Source organism: Pseudophryne corroboree, chromosome 5 (assembly GCF_028390025.1).
Source record: "Pseudophryne corroboree isolate aPseCor3 chromosome 5, aPseCor3.hap2, whole genome shotgun sequence".
Taxonomy (NCBI): domain Eukaryota; kingdom Metazoa; phylum Chordata; class Amphibia; order Anura; family Myobatrachidae; genus Pseudophryne; species Pseudophryne corroboree.
Genome location: NC_086448.1, coordinates 350,039,531 through 350,057,515, shown reverse-complemented (window position 1 = coordinate 350,057,515; position 17,985 = coordinate 350,039,531). Strand labels below are relative to the sequence as shown.

General features: G+C 44.1%; 1 protein-coding gene across 3 annotated transcripts in view; it reads right to left on the bottom strand.

Moving 5' to 3' along the window:
- The window catches only part of DDC (dopa decarboxylase), a 255,892-nt gene that overhangs the window by 114,878 nt on the left and 123,029 nt on the right, over window positions 1–17,985 (bottom strand). For all 3 annotated transcript variants that reach the window (XM_063922623.1, XM_063922624.1, XM_063922625.1), the window contains 3 exons: window positions 16,922–17,016; window positions 12,624–12,691; window positions 7,055–7,131 (listed from right to left, as the gene is read on the bottom strand). In XM_063922623.1, coding sequence (XP_063778693.1) covers window positions 7,055–7,131; window positions 12,624–12,691; window positions 16,922–17,016 — 240 coding nt within the window. The remainder of the gene's footprint in view (window positions 1–7,054; window positions 7,132–12,623; window positions 12,692–16,921; window positions 17,017–17,985) is intronic.

Here is a 17,985-nt window from a genome sequence, read left to right as displayed (position 1 = left end):
CACTGGCGGATTCAGGACCCATGCCCCCCCCCCCCTGTTGTTTTTCCCATTATTTTTTTTAAACGCCGAGCAGCAGCACCAATGCAAGGTGCTGGCGGGCACTAGGACCCACAGAAGCTCAAACAGCAAATCCGCGCACTTGTGGATCAGGGCCGTAACTTGGGTGGTGCAGCCAGTGCTGGTCACACGCTGCTATTTCAAACCCAGACTGGGGAGAGAGCTACTCTCTCCTCCGCACAGTGCCGGTCTCCGCTAGCAGCAGCGGGAAGACTCCCATGTGCTGGGCACTGTACATTATGCTGTGACTCCTGCTAGTGATTCATATTACAACACATAATAGTGCCCCTTATTTACATTACACTACATGGTTGTGCTCCTTAGTCACATTATGTCACACAGTATTGCACCTTATACATGTTACGCTACACAGTAGTCCCCTTATACACAATGCCCACAGTAGTGCCCCTTATACACATAATGCCCACAGTAATAGTGCCCCTTACACATAACATCCGCAGTAATAGTGCCACACATAATGGCCAGAGTAGTAGTGCTCCTTACAAATAACGCCCACAGTAGTAGTGCCCCTTGCACATGATGGCCACAGCAGTGCTGCCACACATAATGCCCATAGTAGGAGTGCCCCTTACACATATGTCTACAGTAGCAGTGCCACACATAATGGCCATAGTAGTATTGCCCCAGGAAGCCCAAAGTTACTAGCCTCACCCTCCTACAACTGCATAAAACAATCCTAACACAAACCAACCCCCCCCCCTCCACCTTCCCCCCAACAGAACACTCCTCGGCACACACCTAGTTATGGCCCTGAGTGGATTCCCCCAGAAGACAAGGCCCACAGCATAACGAGCAAGTAAAGGTCATGGCCTTGTTTCTTTTATGTGCCCCATGCCCCCAGTGTGATGAAACTAAGGGGTGTGTCTCAAAGGCTATGCCCTTTGTAGCGATGCCGCATTCCTTGCAGTGAGGCCATGCTCATGTTCTGGAATCGCGCACATGTAACTGACACTGCTGACCATCCCCCATTCCTCTATCATGGTGCCTCCCCAGTCATTTTCTTCTGGATCTGCTCGTGGGTGGGTCACTATGGCTTTATTGCCTGCTAGCACACTGCGCATATGCAACTATTAGGTCACACTTGCACATATGTAAAGATATGTCACAAAGTAGCTAACACCACCTGTAGATGGTGTTATTTATTGGACCAAGCTCTGGAAACTTTTTCAAAGCTTGGTAAATGGGGATTGTCACTGACCACAGTCCCCACTGAGAATAGTGGCGACTGTTGTCTGCAGTATTAGCTACAGTAGCTTAATGCAGGAGATCTCTATATAGCCCCTATACTGAAATCAAATGAAAACTAAGGTTGTTGCATGATTGTAAGGGGGAAAAAAGAGTTTGATAAATAGTCTACTTGGCTGGGTCAGTAACAATCATGCTTGTTTCCACTGACATTAATCCTCAAAACATGAGCTGTTGAGGGTACATGAGGACTAGAATTAAGAAACACCGTTTTAAAGGCTCTGTAGTCTTTATTTCAAATAAAATGTACTTTGTAAATGGATATACTGTATTTAGAAACCAAGCATAACAACAAGTGTATTATATGACTTAAATACATAGTTATGAAGGTGTGACTTTGTTTTTGGGTGACTTGGAAGAGTAAGCTTGATGTTCTTTTCCAGCTAGAAAATCCCAGCATTCATAAGAGCTGAGGTGCTGTTCCATATGGCAGACAAGGAGAAATGCTCCTTTCCGTTTTCCTGCAGCATCAGTCACTCTCATGTAACATTACTCTGTCTCACTTTTCAACAGGCTGCTGCTCCTTTTCGCTCTCTCTCATAATCCCCTTATCTCTCCCTGGAGACTTCTTGTCCATGTGTGATAATCTTCTCAAAATGCAAATGCTGGGCATGTGGCTTATTGGTTTTATTGTGGTGAGTGCATATTGTCATACGTGCTTTTACCATGTTTGGGTCTCCAAAACATATGATAGAGGGCAGGCAGACACTTGCCTAAGGTTCATGGCTTGCACAGATGGATAAAGCATATCATTTTGTATAAGCTTTCCTATGTATAAGACACTCTTATGCAAAGGGTAACAATGCTAAAGCAATAAAATGCCTCAAATCTTTTACTCCAAATCTAGAGCATATATTACTCTCCTGGAACCTGCAGGAAACTCCTTTTATTGGGAAGTCCCCCACAACCCCGAAACAGTGGGTGTTTCTCCCACATCCCGCCCTCTGCCTAAGGAAGTAGGCATGATGGGGAGAATAATGCTGGTAATCTTGAGTTTGTATGGAGGGGGCAGCCCACTCTTCATATTAGCATGATCTGCAGCATTTTACCCACAGCGGGATTTGGCCTAATGATATGAATCATCTGGACCCACCCCTATCACCTGTCACTTGCATCTCCTCTCCAGGCTTCTCCTTGGTGGAAATAATAAAAGTAGGCAAGTATGCTCTAGACTATATGCAATTGTAGGAAAATAGGTCTTCCAAATTTAAGAATATAAAATGTAAGCTTGCAAGGGCCCTCGTACCTAGTTATCTGCATAGTAATTAACCAGTCTTGTTTTGTCGCTGTTTTGGTCTTAAACTGAATATGCTGGCATTATATAACAATAAAAAGATTGATAGAAAAAACAGTAGTGTCCTATGGAAAGAACTGTTCAGCTATCGCTGTACCCCCTGATCTGTTCCTGCGAAGTGTCGGAGAAGTGAATTCTTTATACAGCAAACATAAAAATTCACATTCTACATCGAGCCCAACAGCTAAATATGGATGTTATTTGTGCATTTGTATTTTGGTGTTTGTGCATGACAAATAAGCTAACCTTAATTGGAAGGAACATTAATTTTGCCCCAGTGGCCTGTAATCATTTTAATTATACATTAAATCCAGGTTAGTGCAGCTTGCTGGAGAAGGATGGGGTGGGGTGGGGTGGGGGGATCTTTAATTGAATGCTGCAGTGAATGGACAGTCGTTAATGACCCTTTTGTTTCCTAAAACCCCTTTTCTGACAGCGAGACATAATGAAGCCTTGGTGTGTATTTATATTGCAGTGATTACAACCTTTGGATCTGCAGCTGTGTTTGACCAATGGAAACTTGGCATGCTTTTCTATCTTGCAAACAAGAGTCTACATTTGATGCTATAAAATCAAATCTTTTTACTTGACATGATGTTACTATTTATGCTGGGCAGGTTTAACAATGGGAATAAAGGCGATACATTGTCAGACCTCTGTCACAGATTCAGTTCATCATAACCTGATGCCTAAATCAAGAAAATAATAGCACACAAACATAGTATATTATGCATTGATTTGGTACACTCATGTATACCTTCTTATTATTACCATTTATTTTTTTCCATGTAGTATTGGTATACTCCACTGGTCCTTACAGTTGGGAGCAAACGCAGTAATAACAAAACTGGATATTACATTTTACTGCATTAATGATAACTTATCAATTTGGCCACTGATATAAGGAACCATAGGCTCGGTATTTTAAAGCCGCCAATGCACTAGTGCGATTTTGCCCGATTTCAACATTTCGGGCCGATAAATTGGATGAAAACGGACAAATCGCATGTGCTTTATCTCTGACCCGATCCGATGCACTGTCCCGTAAGCATTGGATCAGAGCCTCTAGATCGGAAGTACTGCACTATACAGTGAAACTCAGAAAATTAGAATATTGTGCAAAAGTTCATTTATTTCAGTAATTCAACTTAAAAGGTGAAACTAGTATATTATATAGACTCATTACATGCAAAGTGAGATATTTCAAGCCATTATTTGTTATAATTTTGATGATTGTGGCTTACAGCTTAAGAAAACCCCAAATTCAACATCTCAGAAAATTAAAATATTACATAAAATCAATAAAAAAATATTTTAAATACAGAAATGTCGGCCCTCTGAAAAGGCAAACTGTAAAGAACGTTCACGAGCCACAAATGTGAAACCAGTGAGTGTGTATAGGAAATGACACCACAAACATGGCTGTTACACTTAGGGGGTCATTCCGACCTGATCGCACGCTAGCTATTTTTTGCAGCACTGCGATCAGGTCAAAACTCGGCAAAACTGCGCATGCGTATGCACCGCAATGTGCAGGCACGTCGTACGGGTACAAAGCGGATCGGTGCTGGGCGATGGATTTAACGAAGAATCCATTCGCACAGCCGATCGCAAGAAGATTGACAGGAAGAATGCGTTTGTGGGTGGCAACTGACTGTTTTCAGGGAGTAGTTGGAAAAACGCAGTCGTGTCCAAGCATTTGCAGGGCGAGCGTCTGGCGTCAATTCCGGGACCGGACAGGCTGAAGTGATCGCAGCGGCTGAGTAAGTTCAGACCTACTCAGAAACTGCACAAACTGATTTTGTACCGCTCGGCTGCACAAGCGTTTGCACACTTGCAAAGCGAAAATACACTCCTTCATAGGCGGCGACTATCTGATTGCAGCGCTGCAAAAAATAGCTAGCGAGCGATCATCTCAGAATGACCCCCTTAAAACAGTGAAATTCATTCAAATTTTCACACAAATAAAGTAAAGTCTGCAAGTAGAGGGGAAAAATCAAAACATTTCCACAAGGTAAAAATAAAACTATTCCAGTGTCTGTTTTCATCTTAAACAATGGAGGCCAAAAGCATCTTTCCATCCCATGCCCTGTGAAGCAAATAATTCTGTATTTGTTTCCTCTAGCATTTGGTGTCATCACTTCATTCTATTGGTCTATTTATACCATATTTTCTTTTCTTCTTTGCCTTGCAGGGGTGCAATGAGCATATGAGTGTAATGATGATAGGCAGATGCTGGACATACTGCCTTGTTAAATCTAACTGACATACTTAATGATCAATAGAAAAAATACACAGATCAGCTGCATCCTATTTATTGTTCTACTATAAATGTAGTGTCATTATAGATGACTACTGTTCCTCAGTAATGCTGGATATTACAATTGCTGCATTTAGGGCCCAATTCAGACCTGAACTCTGCTGTGCGTTTTCGCACAGCGGGTGATCAGCGATTAACTGCGCATGCACCGCAATGCACACGCGCATCGGCAAACAACAACAGGCATCATCAGACAGAGACAGGCTGGTGGGAAAATTTCAATCGCACAGCAGTTCGCATGCTGATTGACAGGAGGAGGCCGTTTGTGGGTGGTAACTGACCGTTTTCTGGGAGTTTCAGGGAAAACTCAGGCGTTACCAAGCGTTTTCAGGGAGGGTGTGTGACGTCAGCTCCGGACCCGATCAGCCCGTTCTGATTGCACTGTAGTCCTAGGCTGCGCACAGACTGTACACAGTGGTAAAAACCATTCACTGGTGAGTGAAGTGCGAACGGATTTGCAGCTGTCCGCTGACTGAGGGATTTTTTAGCTGCTTGGCGTACACATGCGATCGCACACTTGCATGGCGAATATACACTCCCCTTGGGCGGTGACTCTGATTGCAGGACAACAATTTTAGCAGCCCAGCGATCAGGTCGGAATTAGGCTCTTAGTCTATATCAGAGGTTCTCAAACTCGGTCCTCAGGACCCCACACAGTGCATGTTTTGCAGGTCTCCTCACAGAATCACAATTGAAATAATTAGCTCCTCCTGTGGACCTTCTAAAATGTGTCAGCATAGGTGTGCGCAGGGGGGGTGCCTGGTGCGCACAGGCACCCCCTAATGTCCGGCACCCCGATCTCACATGCCTGATGCAGCGATCGCCGAGCAGGCTGATTACTGTCTCCTCTGTGTTGCACCCTGTCAGGACTGCATTACTGACTGGATTCCTGGGTTAATCAAGGGTGCCACTGCCACCGGCTTTCAAACTCCCTGCTCCACCTCCATGTACAAAAACAGCGTGATGTGACGTGATGACATCATGCTGCTCGCACGCCCACCCGCCACACCCGCCACATGCGCACCTCTCTCCTTCTATTCTATGCCAACGCCAGCCACTGATGAGCAGCATGCAGCCAGCGTTCAATACTGACAGGCGGTCGGCAGCAGCATTGACACGTCACTCGTTTTTCCAGTAGCAGCAGTACTAGTCTGCGACTGTCAGTGTCAGTGAGTGACTGCAGCTTGCAGGGGAAAGAGAGGGGGAGCCAGCACAGGCTGAGGAGGAGCACTGTAATTGCAGTGAGTGCCATCAGGGGTGTTTGTTTGGTGCACCCCACAGCATCTGACAATGCATCTGCATTATTAGGATTGGTACAAGGGTGGATATTTTATATTGCGTTGACCGTCAATAGATGGTGCTAGACACGCCCAAAAGGCGGTGCTAGACACACCCCTCCAACAGTGCACCCCCTAATAAAATGTGCTGCGCACACCTATGTGTGTCAGTGAGTAATTAATACACCTGTGCACCTGCTGGGTTACCTGCAAAACATGCACTGTGTGGGGTCCTGAGGATCGAGTTTGAGAACCTGTGGTCTATATTATTCTAATTATGTTCTCAAACTTTTCTGAATCACGGCGCCCTAAAGAATACGTTTTTGTTTTCATGGAACCCCTAGGCCAAAAGTTTCTTATTGAGAAATTTAGAAAGCGATATTAAATTAAGTAAATTGTGTTTATACAGTATGTCATCATTAGGTTCAGTTATATGGTGGGGGACAGGATTTGCCTCTGTTTGTCCACATACTTCATGATTGACAGCCACCAGCACTGGTTTTGCCTATGACATTGACCATATATAATTTAAATTGTTCCTGGACTACCAATCCAAGGCACCCCTGCAAGTGTTCCGAGGCACCTCAGGGTGCCACGGCACAGAATTTGAGAACCACTGATGTAGAGTAAATACACAGAACTATAATAATTAATGTATATTATGTGCAAGATACCTTATGCTCATCCTAGTGTTAGTAGAAACTTACAGAGAAGAAGGACGTAGCACATCTTCATCTTTGTTTAATCTGTTTTGCTACAGTATGTACAGTAACTCATAAGCAAGATTTGAGAATGGGAGAAGAGACACATAGGTGTACATATATTCCTAGATGTACTCACCTGATTCTTGTTGATCATATTGAAGGTACACAGGGTCAATTTTGAAGGCACCAATTAAGTCTGATCTCTTTTTTACCCTATGTTAAACAAAAAATAAGCATGTTAGTAGAGAAGAATTCATAATAATTAATATATTTAAATAAATTAAACTTTGTTATATAAAAAGCAACATTTCTGATATAAATAGCAATTTAAAGTAGAGTCTGGAACTCAAATATAAGCAAATATGCTTGGGTATCAAAACTGGAGTATGTAGAACATAGATTAAGGCACGGCAATCCAGTAGGTCAATTTCAAACACCTTTTTTTTAAACATTCTGCAATTTTTCTGGAAGGTGTGGTATAGTAGATCTACACAAATTAGATAGTCAAAAGGTCAACCCCATATGATCAACATCAGGGATGTAACAACTATAACTTTGTGGGCCCCATAGGAAAATCTTTAATCCCACTCCCCCACGTCATTGTCGCTACAATGCCTCTATGGGGAGCAGGTGAGGGGAGTGAGAGACAAAAAGGGTGTCAGGGGGAAAGAGAACGAGAGGGGATGGGGGAGAGAGAATGAGAGAGAGAGGTTTTCATGGCAAGAGGGGGAATGGGAGAAAGAGAGAGAGAGGAATGAGAGGAGAGAGAGAGAGAGAGTCAGAGAGAGAGAGAGATAGAGAGCATCAGAGAGTAAAGGGGGAGGAGCAAGAGAGGAAGATGAGCGAGAGACATAGTATCAGGGAGCGGGGGGGGAGCGTAAAAGAGAGTGTCAGGGAAAGAAAGAGGGAGAGAGAGAGTGTAAAGGCGAGGGAGTGTCAGAGAGAGAGAGAGAGGGTAAAAGAGACAGTACCAGGGAGAGAGAAAGATAGATAGAGACAGTGTTGGAAAGAATGCATCAGCGAGAAAGAAAGTGTCAGTGTCAGGAAAATAGAGAGAGACAGTGGCAGAGAGAGAGTCAGAGAGCGGGAGAGACAGTGTCATCAGGGAGAGAGAGAGAGAGAGACACAGTATCAGGGGGATAGAGACAGTGTCAGGGAGAGAGAAAAAGAGACAGGGAGTATGTCAGGAAGAGAGCGAGGGAGAGATAGACAGTGACATCAGAGTGAGACAATGTCAGGGAGAGAGAAAAAGAGAGGAGTAAGAGAGAGAGAGTGTCAGTGAGAAAGAGGGGAGAGAGGGAGGGGAGTGAGCACTACCTGACTCCAGCAGAAGTCACTGATGGGTGCAGGCTCTTCCCAGCATTAGGCCCCACCCCCTAAATACCAGCAAATTGCTCGGTACTTGGAGCTGGCCAGGTAGGCCCCCCCACCCGCTGCATAATACGTGTGGCTGCAGACGTAGGGGAATGTGGGGAGGTTTATGCTTTTGGCGGTTGCCGTTCTTAGCGGGGTGAAGGAGAGCTACTGTCCTTGGAGGCAGCCCATGACTGGGTGCAGAGGGAGCAGCAGGCCCTTGAAGCAGCTTGAGCGCCTTAGCAGCTGCACCCACGATAGTAACGCCACTGGTCAACATACAAAAGATTGACAGGTACAAAAGGTTTATTGTCTAAGGTCGACAAGTACAAAAGATCAAGTGTGAGAAGGTCAACATGGAAATGGTCAACACAAAACGGTTGTTACAAGTTGTATAATGTTTTTTGGCCAAAGTTTGTCCATTTCACAGGCTGTGACCACAATTAGTGAAAACATAGATGCTTGCTGCGCTTTGGGCAAGGTTACTATTCACAATCGTTTTTCATTTTGGATAGTAAATGAGGCAAGAGTTGAAAAAAATCCCCAAAACTTGTGTTGACCATTTGTGTGTTCACCATTGTCTTGTCAACCATTTGAACCTGGCAACCTTTTGTACCTGTCGACTAAAAATACAGTCAACCTTTTACATGTTGACCTTATGACCATGTCGACCTATATTACATGTCGACCATATGGGGTTGACCCATTGACTGTCTAACTAGACTAGCTCATAAATTTCAAAATATAACTAAAGGGCAGTACACACGGGCAGAGATGTGTGCTGAGCAATCTATCACAGACCGCTCAGCACACCCCTCCCCCGATCAGCACACAGCGCGATGTGTTGAGCGAGGCGGGGGCGCTCGTTTCCCCCAGGTGAAATGAGCGGTGTGCTAGATTGTGCCTGCATGCAGGCCAATCTAGAACCAGCGATAGTGACGGGCCGCACATCGCTATCGCTGTGGGGCATACATATGGAGAGAGCCTTATTCAGGTTTCTTAGAAAACCAAAAAAGCACACTAATGGGCAAAATCATGTTGCACTGCAGGTGCGGCAGATGTAACGTGTAGAGAGTAAGATTTGGGTGGGGTGTGTTCAAACTGAAATCTAAATTGCAGTGTAAACATAAAGCAGCCATTATTTACCATGCTCAGAAACAATATACCCACTCAAAGCTAAATCTCTCTGCACATGTTACATCTGCCCCACCTGCAGTGCAGCATGGTTTGCCCATTAGTGTGCTTTTTTTATTGTTTGCTAACAAACCTGAATAAACCTCTAAATTCACAAATGTGTAAAAAATGTTTGATCTTTTATAAATTAAAAAATATATATTTTAAATACCAAATTCCTGAACAAATAAACATTGCATTATAACTATATTCAATATTACAAAACAGAGTCAAATTTGTTATTTGTCAGAATAAATGTTTATTGACTCTGATATTTGTTTTAAATAAAAAAAGGCATATTATTATATGGTATAATACTTATAACAGTCCATTTTTTTTACAACATTTAAAACAAAAGTATTAACAAAAGATTGATAAAACTTTTCACTTTATTTTAGCCACACAAAACAAAAAGTGACAGACCAGAATAAGAAATTGGTGATTCTCTAAAATGTTTGTTTATAACCTAATCTTTCCTAAACAATACTTTTGTGACTTAAATTAAGTATATTTAAAATGTTCTTAAAATAAACAATGATATCTTGGTCACACAGTGTGTTTGCTGAAGATTATTGTTCTAATGAGTCAATATGGGGCTACACACCAGTATCTTTCAGTCTCCAGAGGACACACATACTGTATCTTGTTTGTTCAGAGAATACAGATAACAGGTGAACTCTCCCAGCTCACTGTTACTGTGTCACTGTGGACATGCTTACTCTTGGCTGTGCTGTACGTTGAATAAAGTTGAATTATATGGAAAATTATAAATCTTTTATATAAATGATAATGATCATTTACAAACCTAAAAATCTGTGGACTTGAAAGGAAAGTGAGCCGATTGGCATACCTCACTACTACTGTCCCAATTTTCGCAGGACAGTCCTGGTTTTTATGGGACTGTTCCAGCCACAGGCTGCAGTGTCCCGTGGTGTGTATGTGTATGTGTGTGTGTGTGTGGGCCATTGGGAGGCTCCCTGTCACTCGCTGCTCTGCGGTTTATAGATGACAGCATCTAGTCATGGGAGACAGATGGACTGTGGGCATGCCAGCATCTCATAGAGTGCTGGGCATGCAAACACAGTAATGGAAAACGGGGGCATAGCTCACGATCACGGCATCCCCATGAAGCCACGCCCCCTTTGCATAGACCACATCCACTTTCGGGATTGCGTGCCCAAGGCCTGCGAGAAGTCCTGACTCTCTATGTCAAGATGTTGGGAGGTATGTATTGACATTTCTAAAGTATAGGGAGTGTGGAAACTAGAGAGGCGATTACTAGACCGCCTGTCGCGATCCCTGCGGTCACCATGCTGATGCCGGAATCCCGACAGGCAGTGAAATCCCAGCGCCGGATTCACAGCGCCACAGTTTGTTCTCCCTCTGTATAGAGGAAGAATACATTCTGTGGCGAGCACAGCGAGCCACCTTGCCCGCAGTATGGTGAGCACAGCAAGCCCGCAAGGGGCTTGCTAGCACTCGCCCTGCTGCTGGCATACTGGTGGCCGGGATCCCACTGTCGGGATCATGACAGCCGGGATCCCGGCCACCGGTAAAGCATATATATTCTGGAAACTATTGTGGCAGGATGGTAACCAGGAGATATCAGTGATATCTCTTGCATTACTACAGATATGTCCTTTTACATCCCTGCTGCAATCACGCTAAGCAGCTCTTGAAGTCACGCCATGCCGTGGCGGGACTCAGTCGTTTTTTTTGTTTTTGGGGGGGCGAGGGTTTCTCAAAAAATGCATCTTAGATGCAAATTAATGTAATAGGACACACAAACAGCATCTGCTGAATGAAATGATATACGGCATGCCTATGTTCTGTGTGTAATTGCGGCTCTATCTGCATCCGAAATAACACGTTACAGTGTTTTCCATGAATACACTGTAGCATAGCATTTTGTATGCAAATACAGTCGCAGTCACAATATAGGCATGCTGCATATCATTTTAATTGTCAGCGTCCGGAGTCTTACCGGTACGCGGGGCTGGCTTCCTTGGCGTTGTGCGGGCAGCGGCGGAGGTGGGCTGCTGCGCCGGATCCGTGGGCAGCAGTAGCGGAGGTGAGGGGGTCCGCTCGTGGCGGCGGGACGCCGCTACAGCGGGTCGCTTTTGCTGAACCGTTGCTTGGAGACCAGGGGCAGTGAGCATTGTGGCTTTGCAAAAAGGTCTGCATTACTGGGCGCCGCCATGTTGAAGACCAAGTTTTAAGCATAGTTCCTGTTTCCTGTTTCTTCCAGCCAATCCAGGGGAAGCTCTCCCTATAAAAGGGGGCTGGTTTAGGACAGGGACGCCAGTGCTTCAAGTTACAACCCTGTTGTAGGTGCTTTAGCCTGTGCTCCCAGGATTCGTGCTGTATCTTGGTTCCTCCTGATCCTGCTTGGTCGGTTCTCTGTTGCTGCTGCAGCCCTGCTGTTTCTTGCCTGCTACTGCCTGTGGAAGCGCTCCTGGAAAACCCGGTCCAGTAAGACTCTTTGGGCACAGTCGGCCCCGGGTCTTCTGCCTCGTTTTCCAAACCACAGTCCACAGTCCTCGTCTCCAGCCACGTTTTCAACTACCATCCACAGTTCATCATCTACAGTCTCGTCTTTCAAATCACAGTCCGCAGTTATTCACCTCCAGCCACGTCTTTAACCATTGTGCTACAGCCTCAGTTCCCTACCTCAGCCCTGTACATAATAAATACTTTCCATTGACTCTCAAACCCCGCCTACGTTCTTCATTGCTCAGTGTCCCATACGAAGGAACTATATCCAACCCCCTCATCTGGTTCATTCACAGCCTGCTACCTCCTCGGGCAAATCTCAGCTGCCGGATCCTCAAACCCTGCCAGACGTGACATTAATCAGCAGAAACTGCTTGTTCGTTGTATTACATGACTGTGCATCTAAGATGCATTTTCATGGAAAAACACACAAAAAATGCTCTGCGCTACCGAGTCACACAGCACTCACGCATTATGTGTAACGCGACTTGTAGCACACAGAGCAAAGATGTAAGAGACACATATGTAGTTTAATGAATGGCGCTGCAACTTAAAATTTACAATATTATGTTAAAACATTGAAATAAACATTAAATATGGTATGATGATTAGTCCCCATTGTTCCATACATTTATTGTTTTTTTTTCTTTTAAGGCAAATGTGCATACTGTTTCATTCTAACTTACCAAAATGCAGAACAGTCAAAGTTCACCAAAAGCCATTTATGTGGGTTAAAGTTAAATGAGTCTACAAACTAAATTGAGAAAAAAAAAATATTTGTTAATGACAGATAAGTATTGAATGGAAGATAGGAGGTTCAATAATCTGTAAACTGCAATGAGATTTATGATACTATTCTCATAATTAACACTGTCAGTGTCTAATATACCCATAATACCTGCATAGAACATGTTATCCATCTGTATGTATATATATGTATGTAACTATCTATCTAGGAAAGCAGAAGGCAGAAACAGAACATAATACAGAGGTAGATGACTGGGTGGGAACCTATTGAATGTTTCTACTGCTGACAGATGCTCTGTACCCAACGTCAACGCTCATTCATTTCCTTTAGTAACCAATACACATAAATAAAAGAAGAATTAACAGGAAATTGCACGTAGCTGAAGCCTGTATTTCTGCTTTTTTATTAGAATATCTGGTCTTTTTTTACATTTTCACCACCAGGTTATCAGCAATTGACTATTTCTACCGTCATTTGGATTATTGAGCCACCCTGACTTATCTAGTAGATTCAGGAAATTAAAGTACCAGGCTACCAAACACACATAGTTCTTATCTGACAGTATTTCATAGGTGGCTGATGTAATACCGATTGCATAAAGTAAAGGGATTTAACGCATAGTACAGGAAAATCATCACAAAACTTGAATCTATAAATAAATTAGCTGTAGAAGCAGCCTAGCTGAACATGGCACCCTGTGGCTGTAAGCTGGGCCATAGCTAGGGTGGTTTGACATGTGCCACCACACAGGGCATTGCAACGCAGGTGGTGCTATTCTGCTGCACCTGTCAATTTTCTGTTTTAATCAACCTCACTTGCAACTTTCTCCTAAGCACTTTCAGTCAATCTCACTTGCAACTTTCACCTTGCACGTTCCTAAGCACCTTCAGTCACACATTTCAAAATACTCTCATACTGTACTTCCCATACAGGAGCAAATAGCTCCATAATACCCCTTTCACACCGCAAACCCAGGTCCAACCCGGTATTCTGAATCCGGATCCCACCCGGGTCGGACACGGGTCAGACCCTTTCACACTACACTTTCAACCCGGGTTATTGCAGGGTTGGTTCCTTTTAACTCAACCCGGGTCAGTAATTAAAACACCATGGATGTCATTTTAAATTGAGTTTTTTTGGTGTCAGAAGGGAACAAAAGGAGAGGGTGGGGACAGCTCACATCATTGCAGGAATCCTGGCTGACAGAGCTATATTTTTATACACAATTGCATCTTTAACTGTTCCAGTAACATACCTCCCAACTGTCCCATTTTTTGGGGACTGTCCCGCTGTCCCACCCACGGCCCGCAGTGTCCCGCAGTAGGGGGGGGGCAGTTGGGAGGCTCCTGTCACTGCTGCTCAGAGAGTGCTGGGCATGCCCCCTCAGTGACGGTACAAAGGGGTGTGACTCGCGATTGCAGCTCTGCCACTAGACCACACCCCTTTCATATAGATCACACACCCTTTTCGGATGCGCGTGGCGCGCTTCAAGGTCCCTCTTTGTACTTTTAATAAGTTGGGATGTATGCAGTAAGCTGCCTAGCAATCTCTGCCTCACCCCTAATTCTTAATGCTCTCTGTTCTCTCCTGTGTAGCAGGGATCAGGCTGCTGACATCATCAAGGCACACAAAGAACAGCCAATCAGCACTTTTACATGAATGCAGGGGTTGGACACATTAGAGTCACATTGACCCGGGTCCAACCCGTGTATAACACTGCTTTTATACCGGGTTGAAATGCAAGGTTACTCAACCCGGGATATTCAAAAGTGGTGCTTTTAGACTGCACCTTGACCCGGGTCGAGCTGGCTAAACCCGGCAATATCCCAGGATATATTTGCGGTGTGAAAGGGGTGTTAGTAATACCCCTTTCACACTGCCAATGCCGGATCCCACCCGGGAATTGGAAGCGGGTCCTTCCCGGTTGGGATCCGGCATTGGCAGCTGCTGCAAGCTTTCCCGACCCAGCAATAAGCCGGGCGGGTTGCCATAGTAGCGGGGGGGAGGGGGGTGCGGAGCCGGCAGCGGGGGATGAGCTCATCTCCGCGCCGCCTCTCCCTATCTAGTAAACAGGTCCCAGGTCGCATCGACCCGGGAGCCCATTTACGCAGCCAATGACCCGGTATTCAACCCGGGTATAACATTGCTTTATAGTTTGTACCCTGGTTGAATTGCTGGGTCAGGTGACCCGCGATTTCGGCAATGCCCCTTTCACACCGCACGCCAACCCGTGTCGACCCGGCACTGATACCGGGTTATTTGTGCGGTGTGAAAGGGGTATAAGGTGTCCTACTGCAATAATGTCATAGGTTTGAATCCTGGGTATGACTGTATTTTAAAATGTGTGCTTTATATAAAGGAGGTGACTGAAGATTCTAGCTATGCCTGCTAAAAAATGTGTGATTTAAAATAATGGAAAATGCACCTAAATGAGACCCCTTTTACAACGCCAGCATATAACACGGGTTATTGCACAGGAATGTGTATAACCCCTGTTGCTAGTTGATGTAAAAGGGTCGAGTGATCCGGTATTCCAACTCAGGTGCTTTGCAGGGTTCAACTGTGCTGTGTAAACGGGAGCCAGGTTGCATCAACCCGGCTTTTCATTCACAGTGAATGGACAGGCGGCGCTTGGAGATCATGTGATCTCCAAACGCCGCCCCCACTGCGCATCGCCAACGTCACCAACCCGGCATATCGGGTTGGAGACGGCAGTGTAAAAGCGACCTGAAGCGGGTTGCAGCCGAGTAGCACCCGTGTCAGGCTCCCGGCTGCGACCCACAGTATTTAGTGTAAAAGCGATATGACTAAGGCTCTCAAATTTTGTGCAAAAATGATGGTATAAGAGGATTGGTATCCAAATCCATTTTATTTGGGAGTGTTCTGTATAAATGTACATAGCAAGTGCTTTCAGTGGGCGCCAGGGCTTGCCTTATGTCCATGTTTGAAGAATAGGGGGGAGGGGGGGTCTCAGTTTCTGACCCAGGGCACCAAAAAGTCTAGTTACAGCTTTGGCTGTAAGGTAAAACTGTCCTCAAGCAGCACTAGATTTAAACGCCCTTCCTTCCAGTATTGAACAAGTGGATTGAGGATATTACAGCCTTTTTAGATCAAAAGCCCATATCACTGAACATGGGTTTCAAGTCGTGTCACAACGGCTTAAAACCTGTTCACACTGCAGGCAGATCCTGGGTTATCGCAGCAGCTTCTGTGTCCTTCCTGAGTCCAACCCTTCAAGCTACCTGGATTGAATTCCCAGGTCATAGGATCCAGGTTTTTTTTTCTGGGATCCTTTCACACCAAGCCGCGACCTGGGTTAACCCAGCAATAACCCAGGTCGAAGCAGCGGTGTCTAAGGATATTAAGGGGCTTTGAATTCTGGTTACATTATCTGAGTGATGTGTTCTGCTAAGACAGTTGTTTTATGCAAAAGTTCACATTGTCAAAATTCAGGTAATACTTGGAAAAAGCTCACACTGTTGACACGAATGTGATTTAAAGAAACACACATTTTTAGACACAACATCATGACTGCTTATAATCCATCACCAATTTGAAAAGAGGATCTTCAAGCACTAACATATAAAACTATTAAAATAACTTAATGGGATACTAAATGGGTCTCTGCACTGGATTGAAGATAGTCCCTGTAATTTCAGCAACAGAAGTTTAAGGCTGTAGGTCATATACTGCATATTAGATATTACTATTGTTTCCTTAAGTCACCAATCGACATGTATACTTGGCAATGTAATTTGTTTTCACGCCTTTTTAGTTTTTACGTCTCTATATTGACAACAGTTTGTTTATATATTCTAGGAGATATGTACTAAGCCTTGGAGAGTGATAAAGTACCTGCCAATACGCTTCCTAACTGCCATATTATTACAGGCTATGTTTGAAAAATGTCAGTTAGGAGCTGATTGGCTGGTACTTTATTCTGTCTCCACTTTATCACTCTAGAAGGCTTAGTACATCTGCCCCAAAGTCTGTTCTTAATTTACAATATGCTGCATCTGATATATTATCATATTGATGTACATCTGATAGATTTGATTTTAATAAAGTCTGCATTAATTTCCTCTATATGGTACATTTTACTTCTGCTTCAAGGTTATACATTAGATTATTCTAACCAGTCTTATGTGCAATATCTTGCACAAGCTTCATTGATCTATGACCTAAATATTTTATTGCACAAAATGAACAGTTCTTTTGTTTTTAATTTACACTTACCTCCACGCCTTTCATAAGGTATCTGAATTCTGGACAAATAAAGGCACTTCCTGCATAAGCTGCGTCAACATGTAGCCATATGTTTTCTGCATTACCTATAGAATATAAACTGTAGTTACACTATCACTGTACTTCGACTGTGTGTGACTGAATCAGATTATAAAATATCAAAGTTAACAAACAGCTCAATGTTTCAACAATTACATCCTAATGTCACAATAGAATCATAAACAAAAAAATTGTTACAAAAGAGTATTTATTATTTATGAACCGTTTCGTATATAGCGCAGCATATTCCGTTGCACTTTACAATTGGAACAACAGTAATAGAACAAAACTGGATAATAGACAGACATAAAGGTAAGAAACCCTTGACGCAAGTTTACAATCTATAGGGAAACAGGCATTGATACACAAGGATAAGTGCTATCTATTGCATAATGGTCCAGCCAGATTGCTTAATTTCTTTTACTGGGCTGTATGATATGGTTACTCAGCAATGTTGATTGTCAAGTTATCAACAGTGATGGAGCGATCAGGTTGGTAACTATTATTGGCCCGTAGAAATTCATTCTTAATTCTGTTTTGGAAATTTTAAGCTTGAGGTGGCGAGATGACATTGAGATGACATCCAAGATGATATGGCAGAAAGACATTCAGTAACACGGACCAATACAGATGGTGACAAATCTGGAGAGGATAGGTGTCACGACACTGCCATGTGTTGGTTAAAGACAGGCCAGACCAACCAGTCAGCTCACACGACAGGACCCTAACACATCCATATGCTGCAGCTGTGGAGCTGCACATGAAAGCAGTTGGGTGTGTTCCAGCTACAGTAATTAGCCCCAGCTGGAACGCTAACAAAACCATTGCTCTCTGATGGGAGCCCCTCTGGCAGCCCAGTGGTACTGCATGAGAGGAGAGAACAGCAGCACTTCTGGCAGCATAGAGGAACTGCAACCAGGAACCAGCATATGGCAGTGTCGTGACAATAGGTAGATTTGAGTATCATCCGCATACAGATGATGCTGAAATCTGAAAAAGCTGATTGGTTTGCCAAG